Consider the following 19,240-nt stretch of genomic DNA (forward strand, 5'->3'; position numbering starts at 1 on the left):
ACAGAGGAGGAAATGGCATCTAAGCCCAATGGGACAGAGACAGCTTCTCAGATTAGGGAAGCTCGAGGGGAGGCAGGCAGGGTGGGGAGCAGCCATGCAGGCAGAGCATGTTGAGGGGAGGAAAGTCACTGAACGGTTGAGCTTACAGAAAGAAGGAGGGAACAGAATAGGAATGAATGGATGGATGAATTGCAGGCATTTTGGGAAAAACTGCTGGTAGTTCATTTTTACTGCCTTGAAGAGGAGTGAGAAATGTGAGGGAGAAGTGGGCAGGAGTCACGTGGTAAAGAATCCTGAGCTCCAGGTTTGATCTGTAAACTTCGGGAGCCATAAAAAGACTTCATAGTCAGATTTGGATCTAGGCATGACTCCTACATCTGCCCTGTAGATGTAGAGACTGGGTGGCTAGGCAGGACCAAAGGTGAGGTCCAGCTGTCCACAAAAGAAAGAAGGAAGGACCATGACTAAACCAGGGTATCGGGGCTGGGGGACAGAGTTGATTCTGAAGATAGTGAGCAGACAGAAACACCAGGCCCCTGGTGAAGGTTCTGGCTTTGGAGGTGAAGAAGAGTGAACCTCAGGTGACTCTCAGGTTCCCAACTCGGGTGAGTGGCAGTACGGTTCCCAGAGATGGAAAATAGAGGAGAGGAAGGGGCTTGCTGGGAGGGATCATGAGTTCAGCTTCAGGCGTGTGCTGGAGGCGCTGGGAGGATCCCAAGGTGTCCCGGGGCAGCTGAACAAGAGTCTGGGCTGGGGACTGAGATTTGAGAATTCACAGAACAGACAGGGCATTTGTGGCTGGGGTCATGAATGAGGCTCCCCGGGGAGAGCTGGGGGAGGAAAGAGCTCTCAGAAGAACAACAGCATTTAGGGAGGAGCTGAGGTGTCATTATCATGCCTCCTACACCAGCATGTCAGGAAGGACCATCCCTGCTTCTGAGATGAAACTGCGGCTCCAGGTGATCAGGACCAAGGGTGTGCAGCTAGTTAGTGGCGGAGCTGGGATTTGAGCCCAGATCTCTCTTGACTCTGAATTCTAATAAGCTCTTTCTGCCATACCATGTTGAGCAACACAGGGCTTGGCACAAAGTAGATACTCATTAAATATTGGGCTGGCTGGCTGGATGGATGGACACATACTATTAGCAGCAAGAAAGGCCAGAAGATTTCAACCAACAAGCAGTGTGCCTGGGAGTCTGTCCATGATCGGAAGCAGCTTGGAACTTTTTATAGCATTGCAGACAAAGGCCTGCTTTCCTTCAACTGCTCTGTTAAGGATCCTTTAAAGTCCTTTCAGAGCGAGTTTTTTTTTTTTTTTTCCTCTCTCTCTCTTTCCATTCTTGCTTGCAAACGAAGGATGGTTTTAGAATGCAGGCCTTTTTTATTTTGCACAAGCACACGATGAGTAAGATGGCTTCCTAGTCAGCACTTTCCAATTTCGAAAGATGCTAAAAACTGATCTTTAAAGGCATGTTTCCCTTCTTGGTGCATCAAAGGGCCTGAGGCCTGCTGGAGGGGGTAGAGACCCGCAGGAGAATGACATCTCCTGTTGGACTGGGCCTCTTGGCTGCTGGGCCTCCTGGCTGCTGGGCCTCCTGGCGCTGAGTGGAGGCCAGGCCTCATGCCCAGCCCATCTTTCTTTGGCCTAATCTCTATGGGTCAGGGCCTACATCCCAGTCCCCAGAAAGTGATGTAAGACCCATTAACTTGACCCAGGAGGGACCCTCAGGCAGCCACTTGTTACATGTTTGTTGAGTGAATGAGCTACAAGGGTTGTTGTACATTATGCACCTGTTAACCACATTGAGATCACTAGTATCCCATTTATGGAGCTTCCAAGTACAGATTTACCTTAGAAATGAAGGTGGGCTGGGGAAAATTCTCAAATACTAAGGCTTTCCAGTCCCTATGGGCACTTGCTATGTGGTAAACACATCATGAGGGTTGTTATCTCACTCAGTCCCGCCAGCAAAATCCTGTCAGGTAAGTTCCACCATTATCCCCCCTCTTCTGGATGAGGAAACTGAAGGTGGGACAGGAAAAGGAGCTGAGATTTGAACAATCATGGAGAGCCTCTGGGACCTCTAACCAGGAACCTCTGGGGGCTCTAAGAGTGCCCTGAGGGGCTGGTTGGTTGTTGAAAAGATAGAAAAGTCTAGAACACAATGGGGGAGTGTGATTGACTGGAGTCTTGTGTTTTCCCCTCCTCTGGCCTCAGTTTCCCTGTGTGGAAGGGAGGAAGCACCCTCCAGGCATGGCCTGTACCCCAGGCTCTTCAGAGTCATCTGCTTTGGATGCAGTCCTGCCCCTGGCTGCCCCAGACCAGGGAGGATTCCTGCAGGAGCTGGGGACCAGGCTGGGAGGGATGGGGGTGCTGCCTGGGGTATAGGAATGTGTCCTGCCTGTGGCCTTAAGCCCCGGGCCATGCCTGTCACCCGCTGGCTCTCACATGTGTGTCCTTCTCTTTACAGGGCAATGATGTGCGGATCATCCTTGGCCAGTTTGACCAGAATATGGCAGCAAAAGTGTTCTGTTGTGTAAGTAAAGTGACCAAGCCCTTGTGTCCCCACTGGGTGTCACAGCTGGGGCGAGGATTGGGGAGCTGAAGCCTGGTGCTCACTGATGCTTCCTCTTTTCAGGGAGCCCCCCAGGCTCAGAGCCCTACCCACATCTCCCAGCCTGAAGCATCAGTGCCCCCTGCTGAAGCCATTCAGCCCCTTCTCAGCTTTCAGCCTGGCTGTGCTTTGCTGGGCCTGCTCTGTGTCCTGCACAGGGAGGCCCAGCTGTCTGCACAGGTGTGAGTGACTCAGCCTGCCTGGTCCTGCAAGCAGGGCTCAGAGCTAAGTCCAGGACAGACCATCAGTCCTTCATTGTCTCACCTCAAATCCTTTATGGTTGGCTGGTGTGTGACAAGTGATCAGGTCCCTCTTAGACCTTACCTCATTTAATCTTCAAAATCACGTGAAGTCTAATTGCATGTCAATTATACTTTAATAAAAACTATTGTTTTAATACAAAAATAATTCAAACACAAAGAAAAAATACCATGTGAAGCAGCTACAGTTGTCCCATTTTGCAGAGAAGGAAATAGAGTCCCAGAGAGGTGGAGGGCTTGTCCAACAGCTCAGCCAACTCGTGGCCAAGCCAAGCTTTAGTCCCTGCTCACCTGGTGCCCAATCTGATCTAAAAAAAAGGAACATCTCTCTGTATGATATTCGACCTTAGTTACCCAGGAAGGAAGCCTGTTTCCGTTTTTGATTCCCAGCTCCCCTCCTCCACCTGGGTCAGGAGAAAAGCCAACAGGATGAGGGCCAGCTAGGGAGCACTGTCTGCCTAAGAGCCTCCTCTGACGGAAGGTGTTCTAGGTGTAGTCCCTGGTGATGGCCACAGAGCTGTTCTCTTTCACCTCTGTGTGAGCAGCTTGGAGGCGGTTGTAAAGAGCAGGCTTGTAGGAATAGTAGAGGTCATGAAATGCACTGGGTGACAGAGCCAGGGTACAAAGAACCAGAATAGGCTGGATTGTTTGATGTTTGATCAACTCCAGGAAAATGAAATCTAATGGTTCTGATATGAGTTACATTAGAACAACCGGGCTGGCTGAAGTTCAAGGCCCAGCTGTGGAACAGTGTATGCTGACCCGAGAAGGGGCCTCTGGGGTGGTCTCAGCTGACCCCACATTTAGCACAGGGTCTATGACAGGGGTCACCAGTGTGACCACAACTTCCAAAGGACCAAGGTGACCTCAGACTTACGCACACCAGGATGAAGCTGTCACCCCACCCCCATCACCCTCACCCTGCTGTCTGCTGGGGACTTGGCCTGGAGTGTCCTGCCCACCCTGGTGCCCCATTTCAGGAAAGAAAGGGACCAAAAGGGGACCAGGAACAAGAACAGAGCTGTGGCTGCGGTCATGGTTACCTGGGATTACAAACACCCTCTGCACAGCCCTAAGCATGGCGGGTGCTTGGTAAAGACCAGTGCCCTTGTTTGCCTGTTTCGCCTCGGGGGTCTCGGGTGTGAAGATGGAGCACCTGGCTGGCTGGTGTACTTGCTGATGGGCTCCAAGACATCTGGAGCATCCCGTGAACCAGTGAGGATAGAGAGGGGCCTTTCCACAGTGAAATCAGAGGAGGGAAACAAGAACAGCCGGAAATACGGAGCACAGACATTTAATAATTTCATCCCAAACCCTTTACACCTTGCCCTTGACACCAAGGACCCATTTTGGAAAGGAAAAGGAAGTCCCAATTTGGAGAGCACTTTGGAAGGGGAACTAAGTCTCACCCTTGGGGAACCCCAGACCTTGCAAGAAGCTCGCGAGCTGCGCGAGTTGATGCTGGTCAAATGAAGAAGAGAAGAAACTCCAGGAAAAAGAATAACAGTAAATAAAAATGACCCAGGACGGTGTCGCGCCATGCGCCACACGCAGGCGGGCTCCGGATGGAGACCGGCAGAACCGCTGCTCTGTTCGGATTGAAGCCAGGCTGCCGTCCTACGACCTCACGTTGCGCACCTGCGGGGACGATTTTGCTTTCTGTAGTCGCGGCTTCTGCTCTGGGACAGATGGCCTGACGGTCTGCCTCCCACACGCAAGGGGCTCGCCGCCCTCGCCCACTCCGCCCTTAGCTCTGGCTGGACTCGGGCCCGGAATCTTCCCGCTGCAGCTCCCCAGGAGCGTCCGGGGGGGCTTCTGGTCTGGTGCGAGCCCACGTATTGGTCCATGGAGAAGGAGGTGTTGAGGAGGGAGGGGCTGCTCAGAGCAGAGACCCCCTCAAGAGCCTTCCTGTCCTGACCAGAGGGACGCCACCGCGGCTTCACCATCCAGATGCTGCCTTGCAGACCTCGCGGCCATTGCTGGGCTCTTGAGATTGGAACTGCCACTCAGTGGGAGGGCAGAAAGCGAATGCAAGGCCTATTTATAGCCCTGTGGCCACGTATTCATCTTGGCTCCAGCACAGGGCCAGCAGCAGTGTGGCTTTGGTCTTCTCCATCCTGGGTGGTCTCTGCTAAGTTCTGCAGCACTCTGATCCAGGTTCTGACTTTAGCATTGCCAGCTGTGTGTCCTTAAGCAGGTCACTTTATCTCTCTGGTCCCCAGCTGCCTCATCTCTAGGATAGAAGCAGTGCTCCTTGCCGGGTGCATCATTGGGTGGTGGCTTCATTTAAAAGTAGGAGCCTCATCCCAGCTATGACTTCTTGGCCCATGTGAAGGGTTCCTTGCTACTGTTGTTGGGAATCTTAACAGAAAAGGAAATGTTCCTCCTTTTTAAAAATTATTTTTTAAACTTTTTTTTTAGCCATCAATAGACCTTTATTTGATTTATTTATATGTGGTGCTGAGAATCGAACCCAGTTTCTCACATCTGCTAGGCAAGCGCTCTACCACTGAGCTGCACCCCCACCTGGGAAATGTCCTCTTGCAGGGGAGGGGAGGAGACAAAAGAAACCCTAATAAAAAAAGGAAATGGATTTTGTTTTTTAAAAATGCACATCATGGTTAATGTGTGCAGCTAATAAGTTCCAGTGCTGTTCATGGGGCTGGAGAACATGAGCTCAGGGCCATCTATCACACACAGGGTCCATTCTACAACCTCAGACCCTGACACCACCTGTCTACCACTGTCAGAGAAAATGAAAGCCCAGGCAGCTGCAGAAATGGGAAGTACAATACATCAGTCATGACACAACCGCTTATTGAGTGCCTCCTGTATACAGGGCACTGGGCTAAGTACTGGAGACCCAGCAGACATGATCCCCCAGCTCCCAGCCCCCCTCGGAGGTCCTGTGTGGAGCTATCTCAGCTCCTGTGACCAGGCATGGGGGGTAGGTTGGAGGCCAGTGGATCCGAGCACGGTCATCTGGGGCATCTGGAGCCATCCTCTGTGAGCCTGAGAGCATCACTGTGCGTGGCCTAGAGGAGTGTAGGAAAAGAACTGCCAGCCAAAAGAGCGGGAAGGGGTGAGAAGGAGCAGCGGAATGTTCCTGAGCGAACCTTTGCAGGCTTGGCACATCTTATCTCACTTATCTCTTAACCACCCCAGGGAGGTGGGATCTGCTCTGCATTCTCCATGGAGTTGGGATGAGGAGGCCAGCAGAGTAGCTGCTGAGGGAATCACCTGGCTGGCCTGTGGTGGGGAGCCTGTGCTGCTGGCTGGACTCTCTCTCTTTTTTTTTTCTCCCTGAAGGTCAGAAGCTATGCTGGAAAAAGTTTTAGATTCATCAAAAATAATGTTTAAAGCAAAACATGTTGTCATTTTTGCTTCTGTTTTCTGGAAAACTCAAGAGGAGACTGGCAGGTCACAGAACTGGCACTGAGAGCCCCACTGTGCTCCCGAAGCCCTTGCTGGGTGCTGAACAGCAGTTCCCACGCGGGTGTTGTCCTCCATCAGCGAGGAAAAGCTGCTCCCGCGTGTGAATGGAGGATCCCTTCAGGTCCTCGCTGTGCACCTGTAGCTCAGCCAACACACCTTCCTAACACTCCTGCAAGATCAAGAACGCTTCCAAAGAGGTTATCTGTTTTGTTTTGCTGAGAAAAGTGGGATACTTCAAAAGTGGATCTTGAATCCTATTCTTTGGACTTTCAAGCTGTGACTGAACGATTTCTTAGTCCTTTTTATTTTTTGAGCCAGAGTCTCCCCAAGTTGGAGGCTTGCCTCCAGCTTGCAATCTTCCTGCCTCAGCCTCTGGAGTTGCTGAGATCACAGGCCTGCGCTACCTCACAATGCAAGATAAGGGAGATTTAGAGCAGGCACCTCCCAGGACATGGGGAGGAGAGGGAGCACTGAGCGCCTGGCCTCCTGCAGCCTCTGAGTGCAGCTAGAGTCTCAGAGCCTCATCCACCTCCCCAGCTGCTCTCCCCAGGTCCTCCAGCTTCACCTGACCCTGATCTAGGCCAAGGGATAGCAGGGTGGGACACAAATGTTTCCCACACGACCTTCTACTGTAGGTGTCACCTTGCGAAGGCCTGAAGGATCGCAGAATGTTCAAGTTTCAACGCCTGTGCATTGAGGTAGCGCCTGGGCATCTCCATCCGCCAAGCTGCTCTGAAATCCCTTCCGGGCATCTCCATCCCTGAGGACAGGATCCATACCAAGAAATTTATTCTGAACCCCGGTGGAGCATGCCTTCCTAACGAAGGATTTTTCTGAGTGCACCAAAGCTATCCAAGGGTGCTTTTCCTTTAGTATGTGATAATTGCAGTAAGAATTAAAGCCAAATAGAGGTGCATCAGAGCATTCCGAAGCCTTTTTGTTTAATTGGGAAGCAGGCAGTGTGGCCCTGAGGTCTCACAGCAGGCAGAGCTAGGTCCCCAGACAGACTTTCCTCCCTAGCTGTGTGACCTTGGAAAAGTTAATTTCCCTTTCTTATTTTCAGTTTCTTCTTCTCTAGAGTGAGAATGATAAACCCTGCCCTGACTGCCTCCCAGAGTAAATGTGAATGACAATCACAGCAGATGTATGTCATGCATACACATGAAAGAGACCTGGGTTTAGGATGTCAATTTATGCACATCAGGCTGCCGGTAGAGATTCAGAGATACTTCTCACTTTGCCAAATGGCATGGTAAATAAACTGTCCACCCAGATTAAATATCTTGGCCCCTTGAAAATTGCTTCCCTGGGGTTATGTTTTGAGGTATGACCTCAGCTTTTAATAAAGATCTATAAAAAAAAATAACAGCTTTTATGAAATCTGTTATAGAAATGGTGTTGATGCCATGCTGGCTATTGACAGAGTCCTCCATATGAGGCATGTTTGGGGCTAAAGACTAGAAAACACTGTTTTTCCAAAAAGCTGATTTTTTTTTTTATTTATTGGTAATGACAGCTACATAATAAATAATTTTATTACCCTTTTCTCTTGGTCCTTCAGGAAGTTCATGATATAATATGCAGCTAAATCATGTATTGGGTTGGAACCCTTGATTTGCTTGTTCGTGTGTGGTTCCCTTTACCTCCTGCAGACTTATTATAGTTTGTATTTTACTCAGCCCTTATGTTTTCATTTTTATTCATTATTCATTTCATTTTTTATTCATTATTTTATTATGCATGTAAATTATCCTAGGTACTTTGAAAGAATCTAGATGGAAAATTGAAAATGAACAATGATAGAAAAATTAATAAATCCTCTGGGCCCTGGACAGATGCTTGACGCTCAGTGCCTTCATAGCCTCCCTCTGTTGCAGGCCTTCGAGGAGAACATGTATGGCAGCAAGTATCAGTGGATCATCCCTGGCTGGTACGAGCCTTCCTGGTGGGAGCAGGTGCACATGGAGGCCAACTCCTCCCGCTGCGTCCGGAAGAATCTACTCGCTGCCATGGAAGGCTACATCGGTGTGGACTTCGAACCCCTGAGCTCCAAACAGATCAAGACCATCTCAGGAAAGGTCAGTGCCTTGACTCATCCACCTTAGCCCCCAGGCCCATCTTTTTTGACCATCTTGCCTGATAATGTTGGTGGAAGATGCACCAATATTGCCCTAGGTGTTGCTGTGTGACTTTGAGCAAATCACTGGAGCTCTCTGAGTTTCACGTACCTGTAATTCAGTCAGGGATAGTCACTGGGCTCTGGGAAGCTGTGGGAATTGAGTTGCTGCTCTGTAGATACCTAGCATTGTGTACAGGTAAGAGATGGCGTACCTGACCTTCACCACATTGACCTCAGGGCCTAAAAGGCCCAGCCAGAGAGTCACTCCCTGCTGCACTGGCCTGGACTGTCATCTCTTGTCTAACTGATGCCTCATCTTATTGGTGCTCTCTGTAAGGAGAGGAAAGACCCTCCAGCGGACTTTGGGTGCTATGAACCTGCCAAGTGGGTTGGAACTCAGCTTCATCACTTACCCGCAGAATGACCTTGAGCTTGGGTTCTCTGAGCCTCTGCCACACCCTCAAGGTGGGGATAAGGGGTCAGTGAGCTGTGGGCTGGCAGAGCAATTGCACAGGTGGCCAGCGTGGTGCTGGCACAGGGTGCTGTCTCAGCTGGGCAGGGCCTTGGAAAGGTGCCGAGGTGCTCAGGCCCTCGTGCTGTCCCTGGAGGTCCCAGCCCTGTCCTGCTTATCTGGCAAGGCTGTGCCAGGACCTGGGAAGATGGTATCTGTGATGGCATTTCAGAAGGACGTCGTTCTCCATCAACATGCCTGTCACCAAAACTCAGGGTGATGGTCCTGGTGAGTGGAGCACCCCTTGTTACTTCCGACCTTCAGCTGGGTCCAGACAGCAGGACACGGGGCTCTTCCATTTCCTCTGTTGTGACCCAGACCCAGGGTTCCTGCAGACCCGATTGCATTTCCAGAAAAACCTTCCTTATATACATATTTAGCTTCTTTCATTATTTAATCTCAATCAAAGAAAACTCTACACAAATGATTTATTGGTTTGTCAAAAAATAGGAAATCATTAGGACACATTTTTGTAAACAACTCTTTAGATCATGTTGGCTCCTGGTTGGAAAACACCGAAAGAAATATTTTCAGACCACAATCAATGTGTACATAAAAAAAAAAAAAAAAAATTTGAGATGTTAAATAATGAACAGATATACCTCATTTTGGTAAATGTTATTTTTAAGGGCGTCAATGTTGGCGATTTATTAAGGCACTTGGGTCTGGGAATACCCTATATTTTAATCTAAAAATAGTACAAAATATGAGGAAAATACAAAAACTAAGAGGAAAAAAACAGCAAAATCAAAGTATGATAAAAAGCAAAGAGTGTGAGACGGAGGAAGATCAAAGGTTTGGGTGGCTCCCCTGAGACCCAGGGAGCACAGCAGGGGTGGCCCCAGGCACCCCGGGTGACATTTGGGAGCCTGGATCTCAGGAAGGGTGGAGCCCCGCGGGGGTGGGAGCCCAGCTCAGAAGCGCCCCTTGGGGGGATCATTCCTCGGGTGTTTTCTGGAGATGTTTTGTCATTTGGAATAACACCCCTGCACCCCGACTCTCATTTCTTCATTGGGGCTGGGGAGGAGGCCAGCCTCTGTCCTGCACCATCCCATGTAAAAGGATCTCAGGGCTGTTACCTCACCCCAGAGCCATAGGGGACCCACGTAGGGGGACCCCAGGGTGGGGCAGGGTGGTCAGGAGTGCTCTGCAAGTGAGGGGGCCAGTACTTGTCCCTGCAGCTGCTGAAGCGGAGCTGGCATTTCCTCTGATGTCCTGAGTGACAGGACAGTGGAGAAAAGCCTGCAGCCTCCGTGGCCCTGTAGTAGGGAATCCCAGCTGCTCCTGGAGATCTCCAGTCAGGTGTCACCAGACCCAGATCGACCAGCGGCAGAGGACTGACGGCTTCCTCCTTAACTGCTCTCTCCCCGCTGGGAGACTCTGCAGACCACTCTGGCCCTGCCGGTCTTTTGGTCCAGCTTTGGCGGTAGTGAGCACATTCTCGGGGCATCTCTCCTGCAAACCCAATGGCCTCAGCCCTTCCAGGGGACTTAAAGTTGTGGTGTGGGGCCTCAGGGCAAAATCTGAAAAGGTGTCAGAAACCTCAGTAATCAAGGTTTTAAAAAATATGTGTTAAGCTGGGCACAGCGGCTCTGGAGGCTGAGGCAGCAGGATCACGAGTTCAAAGCCAGCCTCAGCAAAAGCAAGGCACTAAACAACTCAGTGAGACCCTGTCTCTAAATTTTTATTTTAATTATTTATTTATTCTAATTTGTTTTATATGATGGCAGAATGCAGTTCATTTAACATATAGAGTGCGATTTTTCAAGTTACTGCTTGTACACAAACCGTCTCTGAATTTAAAAATACAAAATAGGGCTGGAGATGTGGTTCAGTAGTTGAGTGTTCAATCCCTGGTGTGTGTGTGTGTGTGTGTGTGTGTGTGTCTGTGTGTGTGTGTTTGTGTTTGTGCATGCATATCCTGTGCTTTTAAAAATAATCAAAATTGGTACAAAAATGTGATTAAAAATATGGTATTAAGTGTTTTTATTCTAATTTCTGAGGCTTTTTTTTTTTTGGCTCCCCCTTAAATTTTGTACCTGAAGTTGTGCTTCATTTGCTTCACCCGGTCCTGCCCTGCACAAGTTGTATTTATCAAGCCCTGACCCACACCCAGCTGTGCTTGCTCTTGTGGAACACCCCCTTCTGAGGGAACGTGGTCCCAAATGGATTGAAGTGTTCCTGTTTGTGATCTGGCCACGAGCCTGCTTCCTCGGCCAGCTGTCAGAGTGTCATATAACCAAAGAAAGTTCTGGAGTTGAGAAATGTTTCTCCAAGTTTATTTTTCTCTGCACACGACTGCTGGGGGCCAGGTCAGCTGGGCATGAGTGGCTGGACGGATGTGTGTTTTGGACCCAGTAGTGTCCGCAAGGACAAGCAAAGGCTTGTAGACTGTGACCTGCTGCCTGGTTCCTGGTTCGCAAATGGGGAAGCTCAGGGCAGGAGGGAAGGGATGCACCCGAGGTCATAGTGCGTCCTATCTGGGGCCCAGGGACTGTGACAGGGAAGGGACGGGTTGCATATGTGGTTAGCTTAAGGCTGTGGAGCTGGGTTCCTGGGCTCCCCAGGGGCCCCAAGTCCACTGACATGCGTCCCTGTGCGAGCAGGTTGGGAGGCTGGCAGAGGAGAAGCCGTGCAGGAGGCGGATCCTGGACCTGGGGTCTGCAGCGGCCTTGGGGCTGGGAGAGAAGCCGAAGACTGCCCAGGAGCCTGGGGGAGCAGCCCTGCCAACACCTGGCGAGGACTTCCGGCCTCTGGTTTTGGACTTGTGGCCTCTGTGAACAAATACACTTCCAGTGTTTTTCCAGTTTGGGGAAATTTGCTGGTAGCCCCAGGAACCTGACCTGTGCTCACATGGCAGGCCAGGGGCAAGTCCTGAAGCCAGGGCTCTTGAGTCCTGACTCGGCGTCCTCTCCCATCTGCAAGGCCATGACATGGCCTGTGTCCCCTCAGTGGACCTCTGCTGGGAAGTGGCCTCTTGGGACCTGTGGACCTGGTGATCAGGACATCCAGAAGCCCTCCCACTCATACCTGTTACTCCAGGACCTCTGCTGGTCCCACCCGGCCCTGGGCCTCCATGCTGGGCTCCGTCCCTTCAACTACAAGTGTGAGGCTTGGGTCAGGTGGTTCCTGGGTCCTGGCAGTTCAGCTCCCTGGCTCTGGAAATGCAGTATGGTGACAAACACAGCTGCAGGACACAGCAGTGGTGTCACCTGGACTCTCCTAGGACCCAGAACTCCCTGGAAGAAAGTCACAGGAGCAGGTGACCGAGGGGTGCTCCAGGATGCAGCCTCCAGGGCCTCCTCCAGGTGTCCGTCTGGCCTCAGCGCATCCCTGGCTGCTTACTGGCACCAGATGTGTGTCGGTTGGCGGAAGAATGACAAGGTCATGGGAGCACAGGAGTGTCCTGCTCAGTTTCCAACTTGGGGACAGTGTGCACCCAAGCACCTACAGAGCTTGGTCTCGGCCCCGTGGCCTCCCGAGGACAACCTCTGGGCACTGGCTCTGGGCTGTGACGTCCAGCTCAGTCTTGGAGGAGGGTCCCAATCGCTGTTCCTACAAAGTTCCTGCAAAGTGGCATTGGCAGTTTCCAGTGTCCCCTCTCAGGTTTCAAAGTGCCCTTAAGTTTCTTTTGTGGACATCTGCAGCCCTGACCTGCTAGCCCTAAGGTGGCTCAGCCTCCCCAGGGAGGACATCTGTCTCCCAGTACCGTCCCCTGCTGGGACAGCTGGTCCAAGGAACCAGATGGAGCTGTTCACAGAGCCCTGAAGCAAGCAGGGCTCCGAGGTCCCGGCCTCCAGCCAAGCCTCCTTCTCTGTAGGAGTCTGTGATGGCTTCTGGCGAGAACCTCCCGTGCCCAGCACAGTGGAGTGTCCAACAGCCCAGCTGGCCCTCTACCCCAGGACCCTGACCCAGGAAGGCTTCCACCCATCACCTCTGCCACGGAAGCACTGAGACCAAGCACTGAGACCAAGCACTGACAGCTTTAGGGAAGCTCAAGGCTCTGGGGTGGGGGAGGGAAGGTACCATGAAGGAGCCCAGCCTCAGAGTGTCCTGCTGCCATCCCCTGGGGCTCTTGCCCTGCCTGCTTCCCTGGGTGTTCACTTTCTGGGAAACAGGGTGGCCGAGGGACACGGCTGGGGGTGTGGGGGTGGTGCTGGTGGCCTATGGAGGATCCGCTGGCTAGATTGGAATCTTGGCTCTTCTACACTCCAGCTGGCAGGCAGATGGCTGGTTGTCTACCCCAACATCCATACCTGTCTTCCTGCCTTCCACCTCAATAACTCAATTCAACCTTAACTGGATATATTGCCAAGCCACTGACAATGTATATTTCTCAGACTCCCATGCTAGATGTGGCCAGGATTCTAAGCCTGACCAAGTAGAAATATGAGACTTCTAGAAAGCGTCCTTTAAGATAGGACCTGGCTCCTTTCTTTCCTTCACTTTTATGCTGGCTAGAATGTAGTAGATGGGATTGCTGGAGTTCTATCAGCCACCTTGGACCATGAGGTGACCTTAAGAAGGAAACTTCATTCTGGAGCTGTGAAACAGATGGGAGCCTGAGTCTCTGGTTACACTGTGAAGCTGTCACAGCAGCCCTGCTCTGCCTGCCTGTGGACAACTTTTACATGAAGGAAAGTACTGACTGAAGTCACTGATCATATGTTTATTGCTACATGCAGATGAACCTGAGAATGGCACAATGGTGTTGGACAAGTCATTTAGTCTCTGCTTTTGCTTCTCTGTAAAACTGGGGCAGTAATACCTCTTTCTCAGATTTGTAAGAAGTCGAGAAGGTTATACAGTAGGAAGTATCTTACCACGTGTCAAACCCACAGTCAGTGCTCAGTAAATTTTAGTTTTCTTTCCTCATCAAGGAAAGAGCCCAGCAGTAGGAGAAAGGATTGATGAAGAGTTTGTAGCCCATGTCAGCTGGAGGTATTAGGATTATTTTTATTTTTTAGATTCTTTTTTCTTAATATAACACTATCCACATGACCACCACACAAGTCAAGAAAAAGAATAAGACTATTAACCCAGAAGCTCTCCTTATGCCCTGTGCCTGTTGGCACCCACCACCAGTGGCAGCTGTTATTCTGGCTTCCTTCACTACACAGACACCTGCTGTTGAACTTGAAATAAACAAAGTCCTTTGAGCCTTCCCCTTTTTATTATTTTAGTGAGATGCAGATACCTTTTCATTTGCACTGCTGTATAGTATTCCACTGTGTGAATGTAATACAATTTACCCATCCTGCCATGGGTCAACATTGGAGTTTCTGAGTCTGGAGACATCACATGGGTGCCGCTACTAACGGTTCTATACATCTCTAGATGAATACAAGTGCTTTGAAGTCCCTTTCCTGTAGAACATATTCTGAAACCTGTCCAGATGCTTTCTGTAGTGTCTTCAGATTGAGAGTGGATTTGTTGTTCTGGTCATTTTCTAGTTCTTTTAAATGGCTCCCATCTTCTGTCTCTGCCACACCTTTCTTGGTCTGCTTTCAGTTATGTTTGCTCACTTTTCTCTTTGCGCTCAGTTATTTTATTTTATTTTAGAATTCTCTGTCTTCAATTATTGGTCAGGGTAAGATTTGGTATAGAATTTTTATAGCTTTTTTTTTTAAAGCTATTTTATATAGTCTAGGAGCTTTGGAAAGGTTTATTTAAATGCAATCTCCATTGCCTCCAGGTCCTAGAAGTCCTATAAATGGGGGGTTTTAATGAACAGAAATTCTTTATTTTAATAGCAACTCTCCCAAGGCCATGATGATATTTTCCTACTTTGTCTTTTTGAAGCTTTATTGTGAGGTAATGATCAAGATTTTTTTTCTTTTTCATATGGCTAATGGACCCTGCATTGTTGATTGAAAGTCCCCCTTTCCCACAGAGTGCCACCATATCACCTCTGTCATAAATTACATGACTGTATATTGGTTCTATTTCTTTAAAACCACCAAGCCACATTCTCAGCTCTTTTTATTTTTTACTTAGAGATAGAGTCTCGCTGAATTGCTTACGGCCTCGCAAAGTTGCTAAAACTGGCTTTGAACTTGTGATCCTCCTTTGTCAGCCTCCCAAGTTGCTGGTATTACAGGTGTGCACCACCACCACATCCAGATATTTGGTTTTATTTCTAAACTTCATTTCCCTTCCATTTGTTTGTCTGATTTTTTTTCACTCCAACACTTTCACTTCCCTAGTTTAAAGATTGCCTTGGCTATTCTTACATCTCTGTCTGTTCCTTAATCCAGTTGCCAATTTATGTACCACACACCATCCTGCTCTAGTTTTTATTGGAATTTTACTGAACCTATAGATCGATTTAGGGAAAACTGGCATCTTGGTAATATAGTCTTCCAATCCATGAATTTTGTATATCCCTGCATTTACTTAGGTCTTCTTTAATCGCTCCCAGAAATGTTTTGTAATTTTCTGTGTAGAATTCCTGCACATGTTCTATTTGATTTATTTCTAGGTAGCTGGTGTATTTTGATGACTATTCCTGCGTGCCTTACTATCAGGTGCACCCTTTGGGGTGGGGTGTCTGAGTCACAGGGTGAGCATATGTTCGGCTCCAGCAGACACTGCCAACAGCTTTCTAAAGTGGTTGGACCAACGTACCCACCCACCCGCAGTGAGAGAGACTTCCAGTTGGTTCTCATGCTCACCGCACTTGGTGATGTCACCTTTTAATTTTAGCCCTCCTGGTGGGTGTGCAGCAGTATCTTGTTTTAGTTTGAATTTGCATTTCTCTGATAACTAATGAAGTTGGGCATCTTTTTGTAACTTTAAGGGTCATTTTGATACCCTCTCTAATTCCCTGTTCTGATCTTTTGCCTATTTTTCTTATTGGATTCTCTGCCTGTTTCCTATTGGTTTGTCATTTTTGTTTTTCAACTCAGGTGGCCCTGAATGTAGAAATTCTTTTATATTCTCAGTATGGATCCTTGAGTGGTTCTTTATATTGCCTTTCTCTTCTCCCATCCTGTGGTTTGTCTTTTCAATCTATTGACTAATTTCAATGCATAGAATTTCTTAATTTTAAGGTAACTCAATTCATTCAGCTTCTGTATATTTATGTCTTGTTAAAGGATTTTTGCCCACCCAAAGCTCATGAAGATATTTTCATGCACTGTGTTTTAGAAGTTTTATTATATCTTTCACATTTATATATGGAATATACATGAAACTGAATTTATATATGGCCTGAACTAAGACCAAGATTCATTTTGTTCCCTCATGGACATTCAATTAATTCAGGACCATTTATTGAAAGGGGCCATTATCCCCCACTCCTCTACCCATGCTATGGTGTCACTCAAATGACAATATAGAGTGTGGATCTGGCTCTGGACTTTGAGTTATCTTCCATTGGCTCTGTCTATCTTCTAACAAATACTGTACTGTCTTGATTACTGGAGTTTTATAATAAAACAGGATGCCTGGCATTATAATTTTTGTTCTTCTTCTTTAGGATTTTCTTAGATGTTCTTAGCCCTGATATCATTTTTTCATTTATTCAAATTTTCTATTGCTTCTTTATATCTTTCCATTGTATCTTTTATTACTTTTCATTACTTCTCATTCATTCCTGCATTTCTGTTCTATTTATGATCCTATCTTTCTGTCTGAAGGACTCCTCTTGGTTCTTCTTTTACTGTGAGAGACAAATTCTCTCAATTCATAGTTTTCTGATATTTTATTTCACCTTTGATCTTGAGAATTTAAAATCCAGGTGTAGCTTCTAGATTGTTATTTTCTTTCAGCACTTTGAGGTGTCATTCCATTGTCTCCTGGCTTCCATTGCTTCTCTTAAATCAGCTGTCAGGCTTATTTTTGCTCTTTTGAAAGTAATGCATCTTTTTTTCCTCCCTATTTCTTTCAAGACTTTTCTTTTGCTTTGATCTTTGACAGTTTTTTTATGCTGTGCTGAAGTGAGATTTGTGTTTATTTTCATTGAAATTCACGGAAGTTCATAGAACTTCCTGCATCTGTGGATTGGTGTGTGTTTGGGGAAATTCTAGAATGGTATCCCTTTAAATATTGCTTCTTTCTATTCCCTTTTCTTACCTTCCAAGATGAAAATTGTACATGTTATACATTTTCAATACAATCTATACATCTCTAATACTCATTTCTTATTTCCTCCCTGTGCTTCAGTCTGAATATTTACCCCTAAATAACTTCAGTCCACTAGGACATGCTGCTTTGCCCATCTATTGAGTTCTTTATTTCAGTTATTGTATTTTTTTATTTTTAGAATTTCCATATTCATTCTCTCTCTCTCTCTCTCTCTCTGTCTCTCTCTTCTTTTTGTAGCTTTCAACTCTCTGGTGATGTCCTGCTTCTTTTAATGTATTTTCTTGAATATATAAACCTTGATATTTTAAAGTTCATGTATAATAACTTCAAGATTTGGACCACCCATGTGTTCATTTCTGATTACCTGTTTATTTGTTTTTTTACTTTTTAAAAAATTAAATGTCATCTGGTCTTGTCTTCTGGTATACCTGGTCTGGTATACCTGGTAAAGTTTAGTTAAATGCATTATATAAGAAAATTGTAGTCGCTACTGGTGTTATCTTTCTAGTGAATATTTATTTCTCTTCAAGCTGGCAGTTGAATTCTTAATTCAATCAGGAATTTAAATGATTCCAGGTTCAGTTTTAGTTTTCATAGGCCTGGTCTGTTTTGATTTGCCCTTATTCCTAGTGTGTGATCCTTAGTGTTTTCAACTGAAGTCCTGGGGTCTTTACTGGCCTAGTACTCTAAATTTTGTCTTCCAAATACTGTGGAATTTCCAAACAGTTCTGCTTGTTTCCTTCACCCTCTTTGACTGGTTTCTTAGCCCCTTGCTTTATTCAGCTTAGTTATCAACTTTTTGAACTAAAAATGCCACTCAAAATGCAAGACTCCCTTCCTCTAGGTCCTTGGCCCTGCAAGTATGGCTGTGTTGGTATCCCTGCACTACAGTTTTGGAGTCCCCTTCCAAGGGCCTCTGGAAGCCCTGGTTCAGTGTTTTCTGTCTCTGTAGTGCGCTTCCTACTAACTAAGCAGCAAGTCCCTCTGCAACAATATCTGACCCACCTCAAAGTATTTCCCTTCTCTCCAGAATGTTGGCTCTTCCCCTGATTGTCCTGATAAATTTCTGAGGCCTTTAAAAACTATTTTCATATCTTTTTCTGTTGTGTTAAATGCTTTTGATGGAAGCTTTGCTGTTTCATCCCAGTCGTGGTAGAGTCTAAACTGAGATTACTGAGCCAGGAGAACTCCACCTTGGGGTGGGGTGAGAACATCCTTGGCTTCAGCTCTCTGTGGGGCTGATGTGCATTGGAGGGAGCAGATGCCTTCCTGTGGCTCCACAGGAAGTTGTAGCACATGGAACCCAAGTCAGGGAGGCAAGTGTCGGCTCTGTCCCTGGAAGAACATTCTCATTGCCATCAGGCATTCTTAGGCAAAAGCTCATTCTGAAGAAATAATGAGCTTCCCCACACTGAAGAGGCTAAGGAGGGACTCAACAAACATCTAGAAGTTTCTATTGTGAGGGTCCAAGAATCATATTGCAGGAGGGACTCAGTGGTCATCATTTTGTGTATACTTGAAACCTGAAATTAAAAAAAAAAATACAGATGTGCAATTCACTTATCAACATAATGCAACAAAATATGGCCCCAGAATCTGCATTTCTAATGAGCTTCCCGAGGGATTGGCTAACTGTAGTGTGCGAGCCAGTAGCTAAACATGCCCTGGTGCTCCTTCCCACCAAAGCTGTGACTCAGACATCCCATCCATGCTGGGCTGGAGTTCAGACAGTTGTGGCCCTAGGGGTGCAACTGAAGCTATTGAGAAGGATGTGTCCTTGTCTTCCTCTCTCCTGTTCCCAGGAACGGGAACAGGCTAGCTTCTGTTGGAACGACAGACCCTTAAAGTTTAGTCACATCGTGGGCTAGCAAGCTTGTGTGGGCTAGCCTGGGAACCTAACCACTATTTATAACCTAGTTTCTGTGGGGAAATATGTTCCAAGTTTTAACAACTGTCTTTCAAAATTATACTGGAGCACAACTTGTCAGTAAGGGGGACTGTCTATATAAAGTTAGTTTCTCAGAAACTTTTAGTACCGCACAATAAACTTGACCCCAAAGGATGAGCAATTAATCAACATTCAGTGTCAAGTTTACAACTGAAGAAATTCTTCTGCCCTGAATAATTGGAGGCTTGCTTTAGGAACAACTATTACTGTTTTCTTCGACAATTACGTTTCTTCTGCTGTCATTGCTTGGCCCAAGGGAGACTG

General features: G+C 47.5%; 1 protein-coding gene across 1 annotated transcript in view; it reads left to right on the forward strand.

Moving 5' to 3' along the window:
- Positions 1 to 19,240, forward strand: part of Gabbr2 (gamma-aminobutyric acid type B receptor subunit 2) — a 352,972-nt gene that overhangs the window by 197,284 nt on the left and 136,448 nt on the right. Inside the window, exons 5-6 of the mRNA XM_076843252.2 lie at positions 2,472 to 2,537; positions 8,188 to 8,388. Coding sequence (XP_076699367.1) covers positions 2,472 to 2,537; positions 8,188 to 8,388 — 267 coding nt within the window. The remainder of the gene's footprint in view (positions 1 to 2,471; positions 2,538 to 8,187; positions 8,389 to 19,240) is intronic.

This window comes from Callospermophilus lateralis, chromosome 2, assembly GCF_048772815.1.
Source record: "Callospermophilus lateralis isolate mCalLat2 chromosome 2, mCalLat2.hap1, whole genome shotgun sequence".
Classification (NCBI taxonomy): Eukaryota; Metazoa; Chordata; class Mammalia; order Rodentia; family Sciuridae; genus Callospermophilus; species Callospermophilus lateralis.